This window comes from Pan troglodytes, chromosome 9, assembly GCF_028858775.2.
Source record: "Pan troglodytes isolate AG18354 chromosome 9, NHGRI_mPanTro3-v2.0_pri, whole genome shotgun sequence".
In the NCBI taxonomy this organism is placed as follows: Eukaryota; Metazoa; Chordata; class Mammalia; order Primates; family Hominidae; genus Pan; species Pan troglodytes.
Genome location: NC_072407.2, coordinates 71191044 through 71216643, shown reverse-complemented (window position 1 = coordinate 71216643; position 25600 = coordinate 71191044). Strand labels below are relative to the sequence as shown.

Sequence of the window (25600 nt, the reverse complement as noted above, 5' to 3'; positions counted from 1 at the left end):
AGGAAACAGTCCCCAGGACCACCCTCACTTCTGACAGCAATTGGAAGTTCAGGGGTCCTCAAGTTCATCATCCTCCATTTCAACAACCCACTGAAAGTTGTAATGGTTACAGTTATGGTTTATTACAGTGAAAGGATTAAAATCAGCCAAGGGAAGACATGCATGGGGCAGAGTGCAAGGAAGTTCCAATCTCCTTCTCCCAGTGGAGTTATGGACCGCATGAATTCCTCCCAGCAATGGTGCGTGATGAGATGCGTCGAGTATTGCCAAGCAGATGTCCCCGGAGCCTTGGTGTCCAGAGTTTTTACTGGGGCTTGATCACGATCACGTGGGCATGATGGACTGATGCCCAAGTGACTGACCTTTAGTTTTCTGCCCCTCCAGAGGTCAAAAGGAGACCACGTGACCCAAATTTCCCCTCATGACAGGCAAACAAAGATGCTCTTCTCAAGCAGGACATCCCGAGGGCCTGGAGATCCCCTCCCAGGAACCAAGGACAAAGACTAGACTTCTCTTTGGGTCAGACTCTTTACTACACTTTACTACATCCTGTCCTATAAACAGGATGACCAGCCATCTCAATGTGGCCACGACCCTCCCCATTTTAGTGTTGAAAGTCCCATGGCCCAGGGAACCCCTCCACCCCAAGTACTCACCCTATATGGAGGCACCCACCATCGCCACCTGCAAAAAATGCGATGGCTTTTTTCTGTGTCTTCTTGGCTCCACGGTAGTGACAGGTCCAGGAGCACAGGACTTGGCAGCCGTGGGGAAGGAGAGTCAGCTTCTGTGCTCTGACAGTCCAAGTGGAGTCCCCAGCCCACAGTGGTCCCCGGCCACAGCCCCTCCAACGAGGCTGTTCCTCTAGCTTATCTAGGCCTCCTAGTCTCAGCAACATGGCAAAGCCACCAGCTTCCCCTGCAGGTCACCTGGGCCCCCAGGCCAAACACCAGCTTTGTGTGGGCTTCTCCACCAGCCTCGACACTGTCAGGGTCTCGTGTCCATAATAAATCTTGTCTACAGCACCCATGGCGATTGCACATGAAAACAGACTAAAGGAAATCACTGTGAGCCCTAACTTGATCACCCACAGTGGCCAACCATGTTTCTGCTCTTTATGTTGCTCTTATAAATGGGGTCTTTCATGCTTCTCATCTCCTAGTGGATTGCTGTGTGTATGGTTTCTCTGTATTGATCTAGACCCACTCACTTGACTGAATTCTGGTATTAGCATTTACAATTGCTTCTGGTTGACTCTCTTCCATTTTCCAAGAAAATCATCCATCTCTCTGTAAATAATGATTTTCCTTCCCAGTGTTTGCACCTCTGATTTCTTCCTCTTTTCTAATTGTTTTTCTAATACCCAACCATCCTCGCATTTCTGGAATCCATTCCGCTCAGTCGTTGCAATGATTTACTCCCCTAATGTGCTGCTTAATTCAGGGACTTAATATTTTTACATCAATGTTCCCAAACAACACTGGTGTGTGTTTTCTCTTTCCATGCCATCTATGATGGATCTTGGCATCAATGATATGCTTGTTACATAAAAAGTTAAAAATGTTCCTTCTTTTATGCTTTAGAACAGTTTAAATAGTGTTTAATTACCTGTTCGTTTTTGGTGTGGTTGGATCCTCCTATAAAACATTCTAGGCCTGATGCTTTTTTTTTTTTTTTTTAAGGAAAGTCAACTTTGACAACTTTCTATTTCTTCTATGGTAATCAATTTGTTTAGACTTTACATCTCTTTTGGAGTCTTTTTTTAAATAAATTATATTTTCTATGTTTTCAAAGTCTCAAAATCTTTTATGTATCCCAATGCCAGTTTCCTGTGGTTATTTGCCATTTTATGTCTCTGCGGTTGTTTTCCCCATAGACTTTTATTTCATTTATGTTTTCTTCTTTTTTCTTGATAGGATTGACTAACAGCATCCTTTTTTATGCCCCTGAAAAATCTGGCACTTGGGTACATTTGTCAATTCTATTGCTTCTTAATGCATATATTTCCTCTCATCTTTATTTCTTCCTTCTGTTTTTCTTAGTTTTGTTCTATTATGTTCAATATATTGAGCCATATGCCTAATCCATATGTTTTCATTCTTTCTATTGGTTAATATGAATATTTAAGGCTATAACTTTCCCTTCAAGAATTGCTTTAGCTGCATCTCATAGGTTCTGGTTTGCAGTCCAAACATTATCACTCAACCCATTTATGCCTAGTGTTCCATTATTGGAATGCTAAGCATGTGGGAGTTATTTATATATCCTACTGCTCAAGGTCATCACCAAGGTCTGATTGCAAAAATTTTAAAAACGGCAACCTCAGGCATAAATGGACTAAGAACCTCCTCCAAGAAGCTCCCTCCTGCGTTCCTGTAACACACCATGCATTCACCCACCACCCTTTTACTGCATTATGAAGGTCCAGCACAGCACTGTCCATAACAAAAATAATATAAGCTACCTATGTGATTTTAAATTTCCTACTAGCCATATTAAGACCTATTAAAAGGAATAGGTGAATCAACCTAAATGTCCATCAATGGTAGACTGGATAAGGAAAAAGTGGTACATATACACCATGGGATACTATTCAGCCATAAAAAAGAATAAGATCATGTCCTTTGCAGGAACATGGGTGGAGCTGGAGGCCATTGTCCACAGCAAACTAACACAGGAACAGACAACCAAATACCACATGTTCTCACTTGTGAGAACACATGGTCACATAAAGGGGAACAACAAACACTGGGGCCTACTTGAGGGTGGAAGGTGGGAGGAGGGAGATGATCAGATAAAATAATTCTTGGGTACTAAGTTTAGTACTCAGGTGACAAAGAATCTGTACACCAAACCCCCATGAGTTTACCTGTATAACAAACATGCACATGTACCACTGAATCTAAAATAAAAGTTAAAAGTTAAATAAAATATCATGGCCAATAAGTAATGAAAATAAAAGAAACAGGTGAAATCAAATTTAATATTTTATTTAACCAAATCTGTCCAAAATAGTATTATTTCAATGCGTAATCAATATAAAACCATTACTAATGAGATTTTATATTACTTTTCTGTGCCAAGTCTTCAATAGCCAGTACACATTTTAGTTACATCATATCGCAATTTGTGGTGGCCACATTTTTACTGTTCAATAACCACACATGCTTAGTGCAGGTCTAATATCTGTTTCCAGGTCTCTCTGCCCACTACCCTTACCTCCCTGACTGCAAGCTACCTGAGGGCAGGTGCTTTGCCTTATTCAACATTGTATCTGTGGTGCCTTGAATACTGCAAGCACTCAATGAATGCTTGCTGACTGCTTGCAGACGGGGTGGCTCAAACAGCAGACATCTATGTTCTCACAGTTTTGAAGGGTGGAGTCGGCTGGTTCTTCCTGAGTCCTCTCATCTTGGCTTGTACGTGGCCATTTTCTCCCTGTGTCCTCACCTGGCTCTGTGTGTGTGTGTGTGTCTGGGTCCTAATCTCCTCCTCTGATTAGGACACCCATCCTTTGGATTAGGGCTCACCCTAATGACCTTATTTTAACTTTATTCCCTCTGTAAAGACCATATCTTCAAACATAGTCTCTTTCTGAAGTATTAGGCATTAAAGGTTCAACATATGAATTGGGGGGAAGACATTCCAGCCCTAACACTATCCTTTTATGCCTTTTATACATCTGCTGTCCATCATCATTATTCATTTATCCATCAATTCTTCACTATCTCCGTTCCACGGGCTACAGTTTGCATCTGTGGCTACCAGCTGTGAGCAGAGGCATGTTCCCATGTGTCTCTAAGAAGGAGCATGTCTGTCTCAGCCTTGGACTTCCTTATTAAAACATTTTCTTAGGAGGCCCCAAGGAGCCATGGGGAGCCATGGAAATCTCCAACCTCTGACTCCAGATTGGAGCAGCCAAGGACAGCTTGACTCAGCTGCTATTCCTGAAGGGCAGACAACAGCAAAACCAGCACATAAGGGTACCACAAAGGTGCCCAAATATCCAAAATAGGGTCCAAGACAAAGACCATCATGACAAAGAATGGCCAAGGGGCCCGTGGCAGAGACCACCCAGTTGCCTGCCTGATCGCCATTTTGCCTCTGTTTCTTTATAACAAACTTGGCATTCAGGATGGCTAGGAGACCAGCTAACAAACGCCACTATCTCTCAGCCTCCTGTGCATCCAGGGATGCCACGTGACATCATTCTGGCTTATGAGATGGAAAACTAAGGGTATCTGGGGACATTGCTTTCTGTCTCTGTCACCCTTTCCTTTCTCTTCCTGCCTGGAACTCGTGTAAGATGCCTGCAGTAGCAGCAGGTTTCTTGTAGCCGTGAAGATCAAATCTACATGCTGAGGGTAGCAGAGCAGAAATATGTCAGGGTCTGAGACCCTGATAACTTCACAAAGCTGTCACGCCACAGCCTGGGAATGCCAAATGCCAGACTTCTTGCTACGTGAAGAAAGAAAAACAAAATACTTTTAAAGCCTCTCTTTTTTAAGCCACTGTTTGTCTACGTGTCTGTTACCTGCAGCTGAATGCATCTGCTGCCTGAGATACGGCCAGGGCACACCCTCTCATTCATTCAGATGCCATGGCCTGATTGCCTGTTCTGAGCCAGGCACTGCATCACAAGGCTGGAGATGCTGACACGTGGATGCAGAATACATGAATTCATCAGAATTGTGTCCATTTTCCAGGAACAGAAACCAATGAAACAGAGTTAAGAAAAAGAAAAGAAATTATGGACCAGTGTAACTGAGATAGGGAGTCGGAGGAGGTTGGCAGAATCTTCCCTTCCACCATTTTTCCAGGTGGCTGTGTTCTCATGGGGCTGCCTTGAGCGTCTGTCCTCCCTGCCAGGCAGTCCCAGTAGAGGAGTCTGTTCTGACCCCTGGCTCCAGCAGAAGTCCCAGGATTCTGAGGCCGGGCATGGTAGCTCATGCCTGTAACCCCAGCATTTCGGGAGGCCAAGGCAGGCAGATCACTTGAGGTCAGGAGTTCAAGACCAGCCTGGCCAATATAGTGAAACACCATCTCTACTAAAAAATACAAAAATCAGCAGGGCATGGTGGCACACGCCTATAATCCCAGCTACTCGGGAGGCTGAGGCAGGAGAATTGCTTGAGCCCCAGAGGCGGAGGTTGCAGTGAGCCAAGATTGCGCCACTGCCCTCCAGCCTGGGTGACAGAGTGAGATTCCATCTCAAAAAAAAAAAAAAAAGATGATGAAGTCCCAGGATTCTGGCTCACTGGACCAAGAGGTGACCTCAGGTATGTGTGTAGGCGCCATCCTACACACCCATGTGGACACACAGGCTACACACAGGTTTACACAAAACTCTACAACTGGCAAGACATCGGCACATCATATGAATGTCTAACTCCTTCTATCCAGCGTGACCTGGTTTGCCCAGGACTGAGGGGTTTTCCAGGACATCGAACTTTCCATTTTAAAAACAAGACAGCCCTGGGCAACCCGGAACAGCTGGCCCTCCTAGCTCTGTCGGTACATGCTCATGACAACGATGTGATTTTTCTTCCTTAAAGAGATCAATGAAATGGTACCAGATCATGTTTTTAAAAAGCGAACAATATTTTCCTTAGAGATCAATGAGAATATCCCTCCCCACAATCCTACGATCAGGCAAGAATATTCAGGCAGAGCCCTGGGCTGCCGGTGGAGGTGGCAAATTGTCCGTGACACGGGGGAGTGACCATAGAGTTCTGCTGGCCTCTGGCTGATACAACAGAGGCCAAACTGAAATGGAGCACGGTGGCCCCTGCCCCTGTGCAGACTTCAGAGCGTGAATGAGAAGGGACCCTCTGCGATAGGTCATCTTCACGTCACCCCCTGGACACCTCAAACTCTTGGTCGGTCCCACCCCAGATGGTCTCGGCTCCTGCTCACCAGCACCCCCATGTCTGTAGCTCTCTTGAATGGAGGATCTGAGCACAGCAAGTCCTGCAGAAACCAAAAAAAAAAAAAAAATTTCCTTGGCATAGGTGAGTGTATCGGGTGCCGCAGAAACAGTGATAACAGCGTTTCTGGTCCTCACCTGGGTTCATTCAGCCAGGACACAGCAAGGCAGAGGCTCCCAGCCAGTGCCCCACTCCATGCCCACCCTGGGGGTCCACTCGCCCCAGTCAGCAACACCAGCCCTGGAACCACCATCTAAGCTCCTGCTCTTGCTGGACGCCCCCAAGTCCTTTCAGAATTCACCCCCTCTGCGAGCTTCGTGTTCAGAGGACTTGGCCCACGTTCCCTGAGCGAGCGTCCCTAGCATACCCATCACCTCTCAGGGAGCAAGACGTTGCCACATCACCAGGCCCAGCCTCCCAGGGACGATATCTGGTTCGATGCTCCTCCCTGGAGCTGCCGCCCATAGTCCCTTCCATCTCACAGTTCCGCATGTAGTCAGCAGCCCTCGCTGCAATCCATGATCTGCTGGAACGATCCCAGGAAATACAGTGTGGAACTTGGACATGGGTGTTTGCCGAATTTGCCCCAAGAGGCTCGAATGTGGAGCCTTTGAGCTTCCCCAAGCTGTGGGTTAAGTCACTGGCATCACGGCTAACGTGCTACGGAGGTGGAGCAGGAGCACTGGATGCTTGGCCTCAAATCAACTTCCCTGCCCTGTCAGCCTTCCTGGGCACTTCCCAGCCACACACTTGCAGGAACAGATAAACAGAGGGCATTGATGGGTGCCTTGGCTTGTCCCCTAAATTGTCCCCTACATGATATCCTGCTGAGGGAGGGAGGCAGGGATCATTGTGCCCTAACTGTTCAGACCGTTAGAGAGTGTGCAGAGGGTCAACCAGAGCCAAGTGCGTCTGGCTTGTCAACTCAGCCTCACAAGTGCGTCCTGAGACCCTTCCCAGGGGTCTGCTCTGGAGAAATCAGGACAGCCATCTGCACTTATCTCGTCCCTTGGGAGGCAGGAGGAGACTAGTTCTGAGGGTGGTGAGCTGAGACAGGACGTGGCCTTTGGTAACAGGGCCAGCTTGTGATGAGGTCACATTTGTCTTTGTGGCCCCTCCACCTGAGTCCTCTGGCTTACCCAGCTCTTCCTGCAGGCATATTTATAAGGAATTGGAGGCAGAGAAGGTCTTAAAGCAAGACCCACCCCCAGGACCACTCCCTGCAACCGGGGACCCCAGAACCTGGTGATGGACCTGCAAGGCCGGCCCCTCCGTCTCCCCACATGGCCAGCTGCCTCTACGGGACAGCCCTGGTCAGTCTGGGCAGGCACGATCCATCTCAGGCCTCTCTGAGCTCCTGCCCCAGGGGTGGGACATGGGGATCATGCGCCTGCCCTGCTCCCCTCCCTCCCACCACCACTGGAAGGGCCGGCTGAGTCTCGGGACAGGGCGCGTGGAGGCCGCAGCCTGCAGAGGCTTAGTCCTGCTTGGGTTTCTGGGGCCGCCGCTGGGCCAGTCTGTAGTCGATGTAGGTCCCGAGGCAGGACCACAGGATGAGGCGTGCTAGCAGGATCACCACCAGCAGGGCCAGGAGCGGGTCAGGGCCAAAGCTGCCACCTGGCCAGGAGGTCATGCCTGAAGTCAGCCCCAAAGGGCAGCAGCAGCCTCTGCCCTGGAACCGAGATGCAGTGGGGCCCTGCCACCCTAGCCCGGCACTGCCAAGTGGCTGCCGTGCAGACCCAGGACAGGAAGCTCCGTCCAGCCTGGGGCCTCTGCAGCCGGCGCCCCCAAGGGACCGCCCTGTTCTCTCCGGTGCCACCAAGCAGGCCAGATCTGCCAGCCAGACTCCAGCCCGGGGCCTCCCTGGCATGTGAGAGGACAGACTGGGGACGACGAGCAGCCTCCTTGGTCAAGAGGCCCGTGTACCATTCATCCAGAATTAACCACTCTCTGTGCTGACAATGACAGCATTGTCCAGGGGCCTGGGGGGCGGGAGGCCGCCGGGAGCCCGCCCCCCTCGCTGTCCCCGCGCCCCCTGCTCGCCAGCGCTGACGTAATCTGCAAACATCCCCGGCGGCAGCTGCTGGGCGAAGCGGCCACCTCCTCCCGACGCTTTCAGCAGCCCACGCGGCTCTTCCGGCCCCGCCAGACAATTGGGCCCTTTCTCTCCCCAATTAGCTATCACTTCTGGAGGCCGCGCCGTCCAGCGCCGGCCCACGGTCTCCGCAGCAGCAGGCCCGGGATGGGGCGGGGGCCGGGAAGCTTGGCGGGGAGGCTGGGGCCACCGCGGGGAAGAAGGACGGAGCCTGAGGATGAAAAGCCAAGGAGAAAAGGGGAGAAGATGAGGACAGGCGGCCACAGCCCACAGGCGGCCCCAAACACAGCTCAGCAGCACAAGGACCGCGCTCTGGGCCTCTGATGGCAAGGGGGTCAGCGCGGGAAACCGGCTTCATCCCCCAGGAAGGGGACCGGTGGACCCCCAGCAGCACCTCCCTCCAGCTCGCCCCTCCAACCTCCATCAAGAAGCCTTAGGTGGGACCTGTAGCCCTAAGCTGGGGCGCACAGGCCTGCAGGGTCCCCTGACATCCTCACAGTCACCCTGGACCTGAGGCCTTCTACTAGCTGAGTGACCTCGGGCAAGTTGTGCAACCTCTCAGAGCTGCAGATCCTGCCTTAGAAAGTGAAGCAAATACCTCCTGCTTTGAAGGATTAGGGGAGAGAGCACTTCTCAGGGGCCACGCCCAGCACCTGGGCACAGAGATCCTGGCCCCTGCCTCTCAGTGGATGTCTTCAGAAAGGCCTCCACATCTTTTCTGAAATAACAGTGTCTGCCCAGCCTTCTCTGACTGCCACACGCGTGCACACACACACATACGCACATACACATGTATACGTGTGTGCACACACACCCAAAAAGGACACATTGACCTCTACAGGCTCTGCCCCCCAAGTCCAGCTCTGGCCTCTCACAGCCGAGTTTCTGTGGGTGAGAGATAAACCGCCAGAACTGCCCCCTCTAACTCCAAGCCTACATCCTGTAAAGCAAAGGGGCCCCAGTTGGAACTAGGGGGCTGAGCGTGAGGAACAGAGGTCTCTGGCGGCTGGGTCCTGGAAGTCCGGCCAGTTCTCACCAGCAAATGTCCAGCCTGAGCTACAGAGAACAGCAATGGGGGCCTTCCTGGCCACAGGGATCTGGGGCCCATCGCTGGTTGCCGGAAGCCAGCTCTTCAGTTTCTTCCCAGTCTACAAAATGAGTGTCCTCCCTGCCAAGCCTTTCCAGAAGGTTCAAACGGGACCACACATTCAAACGGGAAGTGGAGCGTGATGCTAACTCACCTTGGGCAGGGCACCGCCTAAGCTGCCTTCCTGCAGCCACCCTGGAGCCCCTGCCTGGACTGGCAGAGGCTGTCTGGGAAGCATGCCTGGCCCTTCCTCCATCTGTGGTGTGCCCTGCACCCACTGGGCTGCCTGGCACTGCTGTCAAAGGCCACTCACTTAGGGAACGTTGAGCTCTGGGCTTGTTTTCCACGCACAGCGGTTTGAAGATCACTTCGAACGTGGGTGGGGAGTTAGCTCTCTGGACCCCGTCATAGAGTAAGTCATCGATAGAGCATTTGCTTGATGGGGACTTCCAGAAGGCCAGGGAAAGTCCTGCTGACTTCCTGGGGAAGCCCATCTGCACGTGGGGTGAGGGTCCCCAGACGGGAGCAGCTGTGTATGCAGGGAGGGGGCAGAGGCTGCTGCCAATGGGCATGTCCCTTACCTGAAAGGGCCACCTCCCCAGGTGACATGTCCTGGGGGAGCCGGGGCCGTCTGCTCCGGCCAGAGGTGCTCAGCTCAGGCCACACCAGGCAGGGCACCTCCCAACCTGGACAGGTGGGGACCAAGGTGGCCTTGGACAAAACTCTCTGTGTTTGCCAAGCACCCAATTGGACACAGAGAGTCAACCACGCCCCAGTCACATGGTGTCCACACGCAGGGGTCAAGGAGGCCCGGCCCCTCCCCCTCAGACGTCCCTGGGCCTCTGGGAGTCAGCAAGGACGAGGACGGCATGCCCTTCGAGAGAGGAAGGGAGTGACCTCCTCCCGGTGGCATCCAGGCTCGGCTTCTCCGGAGAGGAGAGGGGGCTGCTTGCTGGATAAAGCGGCCGGGGCCACAGAGAAAAAGCAAGTGACCATGAGCACGTTGCAGACACAGTGCACCGACAGCATTGCAGCATGGGGACTGTGAGACCTCCCATTCTCGGGGGAAACTCCCCAAGTCCCCCCACCATCAGCAGTGATGTGACTGGGGCGGCGACCTGTGCTGGGAGCCTCCACCAGCTCCTGTGCCTCAGGCCCTGCTGCCCTGCACCTTCGCTTCCAGTAGGACCCTTCTCCAGGGCATTCTGGGCCACAGGAGCCACCCCAGTGCACAGAGACCCGAAGGCCCAGGAAGTTCCCTCCCCCAGGCAGCCCTTAACCTAAGGCTGACCTGGGCAGGACGTAGCCCAGCTTCCCTGCTTTGGACCAGGACAAACTAGAGGCCACTCTGAACCCCCAGAGCTCCCCCTGAAAATCCCAGGGACGTGCGGCTGTGCCTGGAGTCGCCCCCTTCCCAGACTGCTCCCCTTCATCTTGCCCTCCCTGCTCCTCCCTCCTGTGTCTCCCCATCACACCACCCCCCGAGTTACCCGCCTGTGAATATAATCCAGGATAAGAGTGACGAGCGCCTCATCAGCGCAGACCCAGACCCCGCCAATGGGAACACATGGAGCTGGGCGGTGGTGGCTCCCAGCCCCGGGCCTCTGAGGATGGATCCGGGGATGCTCCCAGCCCCGGGCCTCTGAGGATGGATCCGGGGATGCTCCCAGCCCCGGGCCTCTGAGGATGGATCCGGGGATGCTCCCAGCCCCGGGCCTCTGAGGATGGATCCGGGGATGCTCCCAGCCCCGGGCCTCTGAGGATGGATCCGGGGATGCTCCCAGCCCCGGGCCTCTGAGGATGGATCCGGGGATGCAAGTTGCCATCGGGACCTCAAAGAGCCAAGGCATCTTCCTGCACCCAAATGTTCAACGCTGACAGAGCAGTGAGTGACGCACCCTCACTCACTGTTTCCTGATGAAATGCTTGGCAGAGGAAACCTCTCCACAGGTGAGCTCCGTGGGGAAGGCCTGGAGTGGAAGTAACAAGGAGGTGCAAGTTCTTGCCCCCAAAGCCTGGTCCCTGCCCAGGACCAGCCCTCAGTACAGGTGACAGCCTGGGACAAAGCCCCAAGAACCTTGTGAACAGCTTCCTGTGAGCCCCAGGCAAGCTGGTCTCCACTGAAGCATCACTGGGCCTCAGTTTCCTCCCCTCAATAAAAGGGGAAAATAATCCTAGCACTTTGGGAGGCCGACATGAGAAGGTTCAGGAGTTCGAGGCCAACCTGGGCAACATGACAAAACCCCATCTCTACAAAAAAAAAAAAAAAAAATACAAAAATTAGCTGGATGTGGTGGTGCACACTCGTTGTCCCACCTAGCTAGGAGGCTGAGGCGGGAGGATCACTTGAACCTGGGAGGCAGAGGTTGCGGTGAGCCATGATCAAGCTACTGTACTCCAGCCTGGGCAACACCTTATCTCAAAAAAAAAAAAAAACGGTGAGGGGATGATAATCCCTTCCCAGCTTCTGCAAGCAAGGCTGGGGATAAGAGTGCTTTGCAGGGGAAATCCCCGCCCAAATGTCATCGAGATGAGCTGGACTTGGCTGACTCAAATGCAGGACCCAGGAATAATACTGAACACCCTCCCCCAGGGACCACCAGGCACATCCCCCAGGGCCTCAGTGTGTTGGTTGGTTTTGTTTGTTATTTTCATAGCACCAACATCCTCTGAACTCTTCCATGTGTTTCTAGAACTCGAGCTCTCGCTGAATCCCCCAGGACTTAGCACAGTTCCAGGCACCCAGAAGACTCTCAGCAAGGACGGCCACGTGCATTGGAGCTGGGAGGCCAAATTAAAAGAAGCACGTGTTTTCCTTAGAACAGATTCCGCCAAAATTGTAAAACCACCACCTACAGCCTTGTTGACAGTGAGACATTCTCAGACATGTCAGGGTCCTGTTGAAAATCATTTTTTTCTTTGTTTCTTTTTGCAATAGCGAAATATGCTTGCTTTAACCAAAAAAAAAAAAAAAAAGCAACCATGGCAGAGATGGGTGAGTTGGGAGAGCATGAACATCATCAACTCTTACTCCTGCCAAGACGGAGCACAGGACATGAGGACCCCGTCCAGGGCCCACGGGGAGCCTGAGTTCCCACCCCATGAAGGCCTGTGGCCCATCACCTCTTCCCCTGAGAATGCTGCATCTCAAAACCCCAGCCGGCGCAGGCTGCCGAAATCAACAGAACATGCATTTCAAACCGGGTTTCCACTGAAATGCTCCCTACACACAGACGGGCGAAAATTAATTTTCTTTCTTCCTGCGCCACAAAAGCAGATTAAAATCACGAACAGTGGGACAAGTGGGGGGAAGTGGAGGGCTTCCTCATTGAGGGAGACCCCTGCCCAGGCGGTTTCTCTCCCTAACAAGGGATGGCCTCAGCCGTTTGAAACGCCCTGCTGCAGGCATAAAGCCCGACCCAGGAGAAGGCACTTGAGAAAAAGGACGCCGCTGCCCTCCCAACGGTTGAAAGCTGGTATGTAACTTTGCTCGGGGTGATCAAACAGCTAGTCAAGGACGCTGTCAGGAACAGAATGAAATTCCAAATAAATTAGCCATGTCCAGAAGCCAATACAACACCGGATTAAGGCTCACAAAGAAAACACAATTTATTCAGCCTACCTTGTCAGAATTCTTAATAACCCCCCTTCCTTTCCCTCACCTCGGGCTGAGAGTCCCTGGGTGTGAAGAGACAAAGTGAACCCCACTCGGGACGCTGGGCTACAAGTAGATGCGCTGGATGTCTGGTGGAGCATAAGCGTTTACAAAATCGTGTTTTTAGGAACATTTCAGCGGGGGCCATACACAATCGCGTAGGGAAGGCAAGCTGTCCCCAAGTCCCACTCACATCTGAATGAGCGGGTTCATACATTAGAATACAGGAGGAGGGGGGCAGAGACAGGAATATTAACCATTTCAGCTTAACTCTTTGGGGTTTTAGTAGCATCCCTGCCGTCGCCTCAAATGAAGTGCGTTCTGGCGGAGGTGCCTGAAAGCTCTGTCTTCATTTGAACATGATTTTATCTTTTAAGGCAACAAGTAGGTGAATGGTAACTATCACCCTTTGCAAATCCTGACTGTCCTCCGTGACAACTCATTAATATATTCAGCAGCCCTAAAGACAATATCTTTTTTTTTTTATCAATGAACCCAGACGGCTTTCACAGCCGACAAACGCTCTTTGAAAGAGTTAATAGGCAGAGGTTTGTGCGGACTCTGGAGCAGGCACCTTTGAAGGGTCCCGGGCCTCCTCCTTGTCTTAGACTGTGATGATGTATCTGGTTTGCCCAAAGGCCTCAGTGAGAGTATGGGGCCTTTTCTTTGTCCCCAGAGAGGGGGGTGGAGGGGCCGGGGAGGGGGAGTTTGCTCTGCAGCACCGAGCCATTTGCAAGAGATAAAGCCGACAGGGAATTTGAAGGGGAGTTGGGAGGAAGTGATTGGGCCATTACTCTGAGACGGAATGTCAAGATGCTTGAGAAATACACAAAATAAAGATTTTCCCAGAAATTTTTTTAAAGGAGATGACCTAATGGTATTAAATTTTAAAAAAAAAAAAAAAGATAAAAGAATTGTGCTAAGCTTGGGGAAATCTCTGCCATTTCCCAAGCCTAGATTCTCTCTTGATTTCTAAATAAAACAAAAAGGTAAACAGTGGGGACAAGGACAGGGAGACATGTTTGAGGCCTGCCATGTGCACACAAAATGATTTTTGCGAGAGTGGGCAGGAGTGTGCCTTGGAACAGGACCCCAGCCCAAGGACAATAGGCATGAGAACCCCATGATGCTCCAGGGGTCTGAAAGTGGAACTGAGCTACCGGGAGGTGCCCTGTTGTCACCAAGTATGTGCCACAAGGAAAATCTCCTGTCACCTTAGAAAGGCTGTGGTCTCCTTTAAGTTCCATATAGATTCTGGATATTAGACCTTGGTCAGATACATAGTTTGCAAAAATTTTCTCCCATTCTCTAGGGTGTCTGTTTACTCTGTTGATACTTTCTTTTGCTGTGCAGAAGCTCTTCAGTTTAAGTAGATCCCATTTGTCAATTTCTGCTTTTGTTGCAATTGCTTTTGGCATCTTCATCATGATATCTTTGCCCATGCCTATGTCCTGAAAGGCTTGCCTAGGTTGTCTTCCAGGGTTTTTATAGTTTGGGGCTTTCCATTTAAGTATTTAATCCCTCTTGAGTTAATTTTTGTATATGGTGTAAGGAAGGGGTCCAGTTTTAATGTTCTGCATATGGCTAGCCAGTTATCCCAGCACCATTTATTGAATAAGGAATCCTTCCCCATTGCTTTTTTTGTCAGTTTTGTCGAAGATCAGATAATTGTAGGTGTGTGGTCTTATTTCTGGGTTCTCTATTCTGTTCCATTGCTCCATGTGTCTGTTTTTGTACCAGTACCATACTGTTTTGGTCACTGTAGCCTGGTAGTATAGTTCAAAGCCAGGTAGAGTGATGCCTCCGGCTTTTTTCTTTTTGCTTAGGAACAACCCTATTAAAAAGTGGCCAAAGGACATGAACAGACAGTTTTCAAAAGAAGACATACATGAAGCCAACAATCATATGAATAAAAGCTGAATGTCACTGATCATTAGACAAATGCAAGTCAAAACCACAATGAGATACCATCTCACACCAATCAGAATGGCTATTATTAAAAAGTCAAAAAAAAAACAGCAGATACTAGTGAGGCTCTGGAGAGAAAGGAACACTTATAAACTGTTGGTGTGAGTGTAAATTAGCTCAACCATCGTGAAAGACAGTGTGGCAATTCCTCAAAGACCAAAGAGAGAAATACCATTTGACCCAGCAATCCCATTACAAGGTATATACTCAAAGGAATATAAATCATTCTATTATAAAGATACCTGCACATGTACATTCATTGCAACACTATTCACAATAGCAAAGACACGGAATCAACCTAAATGCCCATCAATGGAGAAAGAAGTTGTGGCACGTATATATCATGGAATACTACACAGCCATAAAAAGGAATGACAACACGTCCCTTGCAGGGACATGGATGGAGCAATAGGCCATTATCTGTAGCAAACTAATGCAGGAAGAGAAAACCCAGTACTGCATGTTCTCACTTATAAGTGGGAGCTAAATGATGAGAACACATGAACACAAAGAGGGGAACAGACACTGGGGCCGTTTAGAAGTTGGAGGATGGGAGGGGAGGAGGGAGAGGATCAGGAAAAATAACTAATGGGTACTAGGCTTAATACCTGGGTGATGAAATAATCTGTACAACAAACCCCCATGACACAAGTTTACCTATGTAACAGACCTGCTCATGTACCCCTGAATTTAAAATAAAAGTTAAAAAAAAAAAAACAGAGAGAGAGAAAGAAATGCTGTGGTCTCACAGCCACCCTGAGGGACTTGTGTTCAGAGCCTCCCAGAGACTCCATTGTCAGTGGGTGACAGTGTTCACTTACCAGGAAGAGGAGGCTGCTCAGGCTAGCCCAGCCATGACCCCTGCTGGGAGCTAGCTCTGGCACATCCTCTGGCTGGAGGCTAGCCCAGGCATGACCCCTGGCTACAGACTAGCTGGGGCTTGTCCTGTGGCTGGCTGCTAGCCTAGGCATTGAGAGGTGAAGCCAGCTGGACTTCCTGGGTTGAGTGGGGACTTGGAGAACTTTTTTGTCTAGCTAAAGGTTTGTAAATGCACCAATCAGCACTCTGTAAAAATGCACCAATCAGCGCTCTGTGTCTAGCTAAAGGTTTGTAAACACACCAATCAGCACTCTGTAAAAACACACCAATCAGCGCTCTGTGTCTAGCTGAAGGTTTGTAAACGCACCAATCAGCACTCTGTAAAAACGCACCAATCAGCACTCTGTCTAGCTAAAGGTTTGTAAACACACCAATGAGCATTCTGTAAAAATGCACCAATCAGTGCTTTGTAAAATGGACCAATCAGCAGGACGTGGGGGTGCCAAATAAGGGACTAAAAGCTGGCCACCAAAGCCAGCAGCGGCAACCCACTCGGGTCCCCTTCCATGCTGTGGAAGCTTTGTTCTTTCGCTCTTCACAATAAATCTTCCTGCTGCTCACTCTTTGGGTCTGCACTGCCTTTATGAGCTGTAACACTCACCACGAGGGTCTGTGGCTTCACTCCTGAAGTCAGCAAGACCACAAACCCACCAGAAGGAAGAAACTCTGGACACATCTGAACATCTGAAGGAACAAGCTCCGGACACACCATCTTTAAGAACTGTAACACTCACCGTGAGCGTCCGCGGCTTCATTCTTGAAGTCAGCGAGACCAAGAATCCACCGGAAGAAACCAATTCCAAACACAGCATGACCCCCACTGGAGGCTAGCTCGGGCCCATCCCGTGGCTGGAGGCTAGCCCAGGTACATCCCCCGGCTGGCGGCTAGGTCAGGCACATCCCCTGGAACCTCACCAGGAAGCACAGTGGCCACCTCTCCTTCTAAGGCACTGGGTCTCTCTGCCTGACTTCTTCCACCTTCTCTTTCTCTCTGCTCATTGGCTCCCTCTGCTCTGCCTGAGCCTAAAGGCACTGTCAGCCTCACCGATAAATAAGTCCAGCACCCACACTTTGCTGCTGGCCTCCCAGCCCCAGGCTCCCGAGAGAGAATCAGAAGAGCTCAGCAGCCCCTGCATTGGTTCCACAGGCAAAGTCCAAGCTTGACCAACCCGCTGAGGGCTGAGGTACACACATGGCTGTGGGCGCTCCAAGAAGGCAGACGAGAAACAGAGCACATGTGGCCGGCCCCCACCTCTAACCTATTTGCACACACACGTGCAACACATTTCCAAGTCCCGCTGAACACTGAACGTCACGTTACATTTTGTTACATTTCCTTAGCACTGAGCACTGTTGGGCGATTAACAAAGATGAAAACACCAACAACCTGTATAGTCACAGAGGGTGTGACAACCCACATGGTGCCTCCGTATCCAACGTCCATTTCTGGCACATGTAAAGCATGCGAGGCTCAGAGAGGTGGAACGTAACTGTTGCCTCTGGGATCCCTGACTTGAAAGTTCACACCCAGGCTCCTGTCACTGAGCAGAGCCCCAGGCAAAGATGCTGAGCCAGGGGAGGCGGCTCTATCACACCTCCCCCATGCCCCTGCCTCCCTGCCCTGCAGGACGACTGCCTGTCCCCACCCTATTGAACTCAGGAGTGGCCAGTGAGATAAGGGAGGAAATACTCCTGTCGCTTCCTGGTGTGGTGGCTCACACCTGTAATCCCAGCACTTTGGGAGGCTGAGGCAGGCAGATCATGAGGTCAGGAGTTCGAGACCAGACTGGCCAATAGGGTGAAACCCTGTCTCAACTAATAATACAAAAACAATTAGTCAGGCATGGTGACATGCTCCTGTAGTCCCAGCTACTTGGGAGGCTGAGGCAGAAGAATTGCTTGAACCCGGGAGGAGAAGGTAGCAGTGAGCCAAGATCACGCCACTGCACTCCAGCCTGGGCGACAGAGCGAGACTCTGTCTCAAAATTAAATAAATAAATAAGCCAGGGCATGGTTTGCAATGTTCTCTTTTCCCTCTTCCTTTTCCTTCCAGGAAGGAGGCTGCCCTGCCTGGAGTGAAGAGTGCATGGAGCAGTCAGCCAACCCAGGTGGGATGCGTAACATGGCCGAGAAATCCACCCATGCTGCTGAGAGCTACTGTGCCATGGGGTCATGTGTCACCTAACTGACTTAGCCCAGCCTGACTGATCCCCCGTGTGTGACCAGACATCAGCACATTCAGAGGACCTCATACTGAGAATTGGTGGACCTTTCAGAATGGACATGACCACTCAAAGTAGGGACATTACTCGCTATTTGATGGCCCATGTGGGATCAAAGGCCACTGGGGTTCCCTCAAGGCACAGCACACTTAGAATCCTATAAGTCCTCAGTTCTAAGGCATGTATTTTTCATACTTTGATAATTCTGAAATCAAGTATAGCTTCTAGTAGATATTAAAACTCATTTTCAGATCCTGCAGAAAGGAGGAGACAGAAATAAAGTTGCCATTCCCTGCTTTTGTATGAACCCAGCTGAGCATAAACCATAATCTATTCAACCTCTGCCGGGTGTTTACCTTGCGTCCCCACACGTGGTTGACTCATAACCTAAGTTTGAATCCCTAATTTTCACTTTAAATAACTTCAGCTACTCAGGATGCTGAGGCAGGGGAATCGTCTGAACCCAGGAGGTGGAGGTTGCAATGAGCCGAGATTGCGCCACTGCATTCCACCCTGGGTGACACAGCAAGACTCTGTCTCGGGAAATAAAATTAAATTAAATTAAATCAAATCTTCAAAAATATTGCAGTACAATGCAGCACTGAAACAATAAGCTGTTGTGTATGTGAGATTTCCTGTCCCACACTGGGCAATGCAACTGAAGGCAACAGAAACCAGGACATTGCTCAGAATATGCCGTAAAGCTCCACCATGCTAAGAGTTTAAAAAAAAGAAAAGAAAAGAAAGAAAGAAAAACAGAAAACCAAAAATAAAAGAAGAAAAATAAAGCTCCACCGTGCAGCTGGAGATGTTAGCATGAATAACCTCTAGATGAACATAATCTATCAAAAGGTTTTTGCTGTCAGAAGAAACAACAGAAAGTAGAATCAGACCCAGACCTGTCAAAGTTATCAGAATATAATATAAAATAAGCATGATTAAAGGATTAAGAGAAAATATTTAAAACATAAAGAACAAGAGATTATAAAATGACCAAGCAGATTTGGAAAGACCTAAATGTAATTCCAGAGATGAAAATATATTAAGTGATATTAACAGATGGTCAGACATGGCTGAAAATTATGTTGGTGAACGGAAAGACAGATCTGAGCTATGGCCCAGAATACAGCAGAGACAATGGGAGACAAGAAGGAGCTGCCAAGAGGCATGGGGGGTGGAGTAAAAGCTACACTGTATGGTCCTAGGAGCTCCAGTAGAAGAGAATAGAATAGGGCAAAGGCTAGATCTGAAGGGGAAATGGCTGAGAAGTTTTTAGAACAGATGAAAAACATCAATCCCCAGATTTGGGCATCCCAAAGAATCCAACATAGGATGAGTGATAAGCAGTCCATAGCTGGGGACACCATAGTGACACCATACAATACCAAGAGGTGTTTTTAAATGTACCCGGGATTTTGTTTTAATCAGGTACATTAACATGACAGACATGGAGACAGCTGCCTTAAAAGAAGTTTATTACTTACAGTTCCCAGGAGCAGGGGGCATGCCATGCTATGCAGGCTACATGAGGAAGGATGAGGGTTGGTCAGGAGGCAGAGGGAGCAGGGGAACACAAGGGGAGACTTTACTATCACTACTATTACTATTGACATAGTAATAATAGTAATAAAGTACCATAGTAGTCAAGACTCTCCCCTTGGTGGTGGAAAGTTAAGTGAGGGTGTCTCCTATGGGGCAGAAGGCAAAACACAGATGTTGGGGGTTGTGGCCAGAGGGTTTGTGATATGATTTTTGTGCACCCATGAAAACACAAGGATAGTAAGGATAGAAACAAGCCTGGCTATAGTTTGGCTCATGATTTCAAGATACCAAATTACAGGACATCAAGAATGATTATTACAGTGGAGCGTAGCTTAGAAGCAGCCAGAGAGGCAAGGTTGGCCCACAGCTGACTTCTCAACAGCAATGGATGAGCGGAAGATAGTGGAATGACATTTTTAAGGTGCTAGAGTGAAGTGACTACCTAGAATTGTATACTCAACCAAAAATGTTTAAATAAAGACACATGCTAGAGGTTTCTCTTGGGAACATACCTAGGAGTATATACACTTAGCTGAAGGAAATATGCATCTGGCTTCATGGACGCTTCCAACAATAGCTTAGTTGGGGTTCCTTCCAGTTGCTTCTGTGAAATTAAAGAATTCAGACTTAAAGCTGTTGGAACTGTATTCAGAGCCTTGAGAGGAACATGGCTATGCAACTTGAATCACATGGAATGCAACTGCAACTTCTACCTTTTTTTTTCCCTATAAATAATTAAGAAGACCAAACGACTTCAGAGATAAGAATCCCTTGAATTTCTACCCCTCCTCATGGAGTAATAAAGTATTTTCCTTGGAATGCAGCAATCTGTAACCGATCAAGTCACTGTACGCACTGATCGTGTATGAAAAATGTTGTAATCCTGCTGAAATTTCTCTGTCTCTGCCTATGTAAGAGAAATCTTAACTTCTCCACTTTGAAATACCCCATTTGTTTGGAGTCAGTGTTGCCCAAGTGGCTATCCTCATGCTTTGGGCTCAAAGAATCTCTACATTTAATCATAGTTTCTGAATCTCACTGTTTAAGGTTGACACTTCTCATCCTCACCAACACGGGCTTTTGAGTGCTTGCCAAGCTGGTGGGTGAGACATAGTGTCTCGGCATAGTTCGGGGTTGCATTTTCATATTGACTTTTCTTATGCTGATTGCCTTTGGGGTTTCTTCTCTTGTGAAGTACCAGTTGAGTCTTTGGTTGTTTCTTTTTCTTAGGAATTTGTAGGCATTCTTCATTGTATTAACCATTACCTCTTTTTCCTGTATTCTGATGCTTTGACATCTGAGAACGTGCTGACCCTGGAGGGATGGCCCCTCCCAGGATTATCCAATTTCTAGAAATGAAGTCATCTGTGAGTGCACCTTTCAAATGTAAACCAACTAACTAATCCAGAGCTCACATTTGCAACGACCTCTTCTATCAGGTTCTCATACTCAGGGCTACCATCCTCCTGCCATAATCACCCCAGGGCCAGGTACCAGACAGGCAGGGACAGCCCCTGTGCCCCAGAGCCTGTAACATTATTCAAACTAGCCCATCCTATGCCTACTTGCCCTGCCTCACTCGTTTCTTCCTACAGAAACCACAGTCAAGGCTCTTGCCCACACTTTCCCCTTAGTCCCTATCCCTCCAGACCAACTCCCCTGCTTCCCTGTGCCCCCCATCCACCCTGGGGTGCAGCATGTCCCCTCCCCTGCAGATCTGTGAGTAACAAACTGTATTTTCAATAATGGTTATCTCCTGATCTGTTGGCCTCATCATATCTGAATAATAATAAAACCTATAGCAGCCGGGCGTGGTGGCTCACACCTGTAATCCCAGCACTTTGGGAGGCCGAGGTGGGCGGATCACGGGGTCAAGAGATCGAGACCATCATGGCCAACATGGTGAAACCCCGTCTCTACTAAAAATACAAAAATTAGCTGGGCGTGGTGGTGCACGCCTTTAATCTCAGCCACTTGGGAGGCTGAGGCAGGAGAATCACTTGAACCCGGGAGGCAGAGATTGCAGTGAGCTGAGATCATGGCACTGCACTCCAGCCTGGTGACAGAGTGAGACTCCATCTCAAAAAAACAACAGCAACAACAAAAAAAATTTTTCTTCATACAAATTATTTGTCAGTTCTAAGCATTGCAGTATCTTCTCCCAGTTTGTAGTTTGTCTTTTCATGCTTCTTATGGTGTTTTTTGTTGGTTGGTTGGTTGGTTGGTTTTTGAAACACAGTCTCGCTCTGTCGCCCAGGCTGGAGTGCAGTGGCACAATCTTGGCTCACTGCAACCTCCACCTCCCAGGTTCAAGCAATTCACCTGCCTCAGCCTCCCGAGTACCTGGGATTACAGGCATGTGCCACCATGCCCAGCTAATTTTTGTATTTTTAGTAGAGATGAGGTTTCGCTGTGTTGGCCAGGCTGGTCTCAAACTCCTCACCTCAAGTGAGCCGCCCACCTAACCTCCCCAAAGTGCTGGGATTACAGGCGTGAGCCACCGTGCCTGGCCCTTACGGTGTTTTTTGATGAACATAAACTCTAAATTGTAATATGGTCAAATTCATCAATTGTACTGAAGGCCCCAACTGGGACAATAAGGCAAAAAAAATAAACTCATAAAGACTGGAAAAGAAGACAAAATCCTGTCATTATTCACAGATAGCGCAATTATCTATGTTGAAATTCCAAAATAATCTACAAACAAGTTATTCAAAATAAGAACAGACTCTACCAAGGTTTCGAGTTAGAAAGTCAGTGTGGGAAACTCAGGAATAAAGTACTGCCCATTACTGTCTCTTGAGGACCTGAGGCGTCATCTCTACAAACACTTCCCCAATTACAGAAGCCAAGGGAGGGACATGTGGCAGGTCCCAGACAGCTCTTAAAGCTTCTCTCAGGAGGTGACACGCCCTACTATGCTTGCACACCATTGGCCAAAACAAGTCACGTGTTCAAGCCTAACAAATGTGATTGGATAGTCAGTCCCATGATTAGGTTACACCATATAAGACTCCATCATAGCCAAGTGGAGTGAGATTCTTCTGCTGGTTTTGAAAAAGTGAGCTACCATACTGTGAGAGAAGAGGCCACAGGTTAGAATCTGAGGGCAACCTCTAGAAGTTGAGAGTGGCTCCAGCTGACAGCCAGCAATAAAACAAGGACTTCAGTTCTACGCCAAAAGCAACTGAATTCTGTCAACAACCCCATGAGCTTGGAAGCATATTCCTCCTCAGAGCCTCCAGTTGGGGACCACAGTCCCAGCCGCCATCTTGATTTCAGCCTTGTGAGAACCCAGGCAGAGAACCTAGCCAACCTGGACTTCTTGCCCTAGAAAACTGTGAGCTAATAAGTGGGTATTGCTCTAAGCCACTAAGTTTGTGTAATTTGTTATACAGCATAGATGACTAATACAGAATTTGGTGGAGATTGGAACTCCTACCATGTGCCTGAACTATTTAAAGCTGCAAATACTGTGGTAAGAACACTAATGATCACCATAGGCTCCTACCTCACACCTCACCCAAAAATCAGTTTCAGGTGGTTTAACAGTTAAACATCAAAGGCAGAACTATGAAACATTTAGAGGACAATACAGAGTAACGTCTTAGATCCTCCGGGGCAGGGACATCTTAACAACACATAAAAAGTACCAATCCTAAAGGAAAACAATGGACTAATTTGGTGGATGTATTTTTAGGCAAATGAAAATTAAGATGTTTGCACTAATTAATGCCAATAAAGACAATTCCAAAGGATATATTTCAGGTCAAAGAGAAATTACCACAGAAGGAATATTTAAGGTGCAAGAAAAGATTGTGTGCAAAGAGCATGGGGAACATTTGGGGAAATCTAAGCAAACCTGACCAAATAAAACAAGAAAAGTCAGGTCTGCTTGTCGAAGTCAAAATTAGAAGTAAACTGTATTAGGTCCGTTCTGACGCTGCTAATAAAGACATACCCGAGACTGGGTAATTTATAAAGAGAAGAGGTTTCATTGACTCACAGTTCTGCATGGCTGGAGAGGCCTCAGGAAACTTAACGTTATGGGGAAGGGGAAGCAAACACATCCTTCTTCACGTGGCAGCAGCAAGGAGAAGTGCTGAGCAAAACAGGGAAGCCCCTTATAAAACCATCACATCTTGTGAGAACTCACTCAGTATCAAGAACAGATGGGGGAAACCGCGCCCGTGATTCAAGTATCTCCACCTGGTACCTCCCATGACCTGTGGGGATTATGGGAACTACAAGATGAGATTATGGGAACTACAAGGCACACAGCCAGACCATAACATAAACGATATAACACAATTGCATATAAGTCAGAAGAGGAGAGACAGGAGATGATTCTATGATTTTGTACCATTTGGAAGAAGCATGAAATATTGATTAACTTCGACCTTTACAAGTTTAGCACACCTGGTCAAAATTTCAGATCAATTTAACAATTTGTCCCTGCCAGGTCCTGCAGATCAAATTCTTCAACTATGATTAACTCCTGAAGGTCAAATTCAGATTTTATTTTTTAGGGGTTTTATTTTTGAGGGCATTTTCGTTTCACCTCTTCTAATGGGTAGATGTTTCTTTCATGATACACCACAGCCTACTATTGTTAAGGCTTCAAGCCTCCCAGCCACTGACCTCTTCAAGCAAGGTAAGTTGTTATCTGTGGCCCCTGAATGTTCCTCACTTCGCCAGTACTTACAGTGAGTGGTACAACATCAATGCAAAGACAGCTATTCAGAGAAATTGCCAATTGTCATGGGCCTCTGAAAAGGGAGCTTTTTTCACAAAATCCAACATTTCCCTGGAAACATGGCTTCACCTTCTATTCTTATGATTTACAGAAGTCACAAAGAAAGCACCTACTGCTATTACTGGAATTTCAGCTCATAGTGTGGTCAAAATCTATAATTTCTGTTGTGATGTATGCAAGCATTACTTTGAATGGCATCTGACAGAGTTTGGTGGTCCAGGTCATTACTGGCAAATCAAGAGTCCTGTTTCAGCCACAAAATCAAGTGTCATCGCAGCCATGCTATGGAGAGGGAAATATGGGTTTTAGGTAATGTAGATATTAAAATATATTGTAACCGTGAGACCAGCTCAAACTGATCAACCATTGCGTAAGTTGTTACTGGTGATGCAGAGCCGGAATTGCCCAGGCGTGCACAAGAGAAAACACTTTAACCTCCTGTTAATGCTGCCAGCCTGGCAGACCAGCTGTGTGGGCATCAACTGGGACTAGTTATAAATGCCATAAAAGCTCCACCCACCCCAGATCAGAGAGACAGATTTGAACACTGCCTCCTGTCTCCTTGCCATTGACTCACAATAAAGCTCTTTCTTTTTCCCAAAAGCCTGTGCCATAGTATTGGATAGTGAGCCCCTCAGTAACAATTTGTTGGCCTCATATTTGGCCAAACGTATATGGCACAACTGATTTTAAAATAATCCTTTCTGCCGGGCACAGTGTCTCATGCCTATAATCCTAGCATTTTGGGAGGCCAAGGTGGGTGGATCGCTTGAGCCCAGGAGTTCAACACCAGCCTGGGCAACATGGCAAAACCCCATCTCTACAAAAAATACAAAATTTGGCTAGGCATGTTGGTGTGCACCTGTAGTGCCGGCTACTAGGGAAGCTAAGGCAGGAGGATTCCTTGAGCCTCGGACACAGAGGTTGCAGTGAACCGAGATCACGCCACTGCACTCCGGCCCAGGTAACAGAGGAAGACCTTCTCTCAAATAATAATAATAATAATGCTTTCAATTCCCTTTTATTGCCCACATCACAACAATTTTCTGTTAACTAATATGATGTTTTGACTTTTGGTCTTAGTATGTTTTAGTACAAATATTCAGAGACAAATTTTTCATCTAAGAGACAAATTATTCAGTTGATCCAAAATTTCTAGGGTCACCACCATAAGAACAGAAATTGAATATATAAGTTCCAAAGTAGTAGAGGAGGAGAAAATAAAATGAGAAGAAAAATAAACAATCTGGGCCGGGTGCAGTGGCTCACACCTGTAATCCCAGCGCTTTGGGAGGCCGAGGCGGGCAGATCACAGGTCAGGAGTTCGAGACCACCCTGGTCAACGTGGTGAAACCCTGTCTCTACTAAAAGTGCAAAAAATTAGCTGGGCGTGGTGGCAAGCACCTGTAATACCAGCTACTCAGGAGGCTGAGGCAAGAGAATCGCTTGAACCCGGGAGGTGGAGGTTG

The 25600-nt window shown here is 48.5% G+C and overlaps 1 protein-coding gene across 1 annotated transcript; it reads right to left on the bottom strand.

Annotated features, from left to right (window-relative positions):
* Positions 1–7275: 7275 nt before the first annotated feature.
* Positions 7276–7931, bottom strand: SMIM38 (small integral membrane protein 38). The gene has a single exon (XM_063784239.1). The coding sequence runs from the start codon at positions 7795–7797 to the stop codon at positions 7405–7407; it is 393 nt and encodes a 130-aa protein (XP_063640309.1). The 5' UTR covers positions 7798–7931; the 3' UTR covers positions 7276–7404.
* Positions 7932–25600: the final 17669 nt, after the last annotated feature.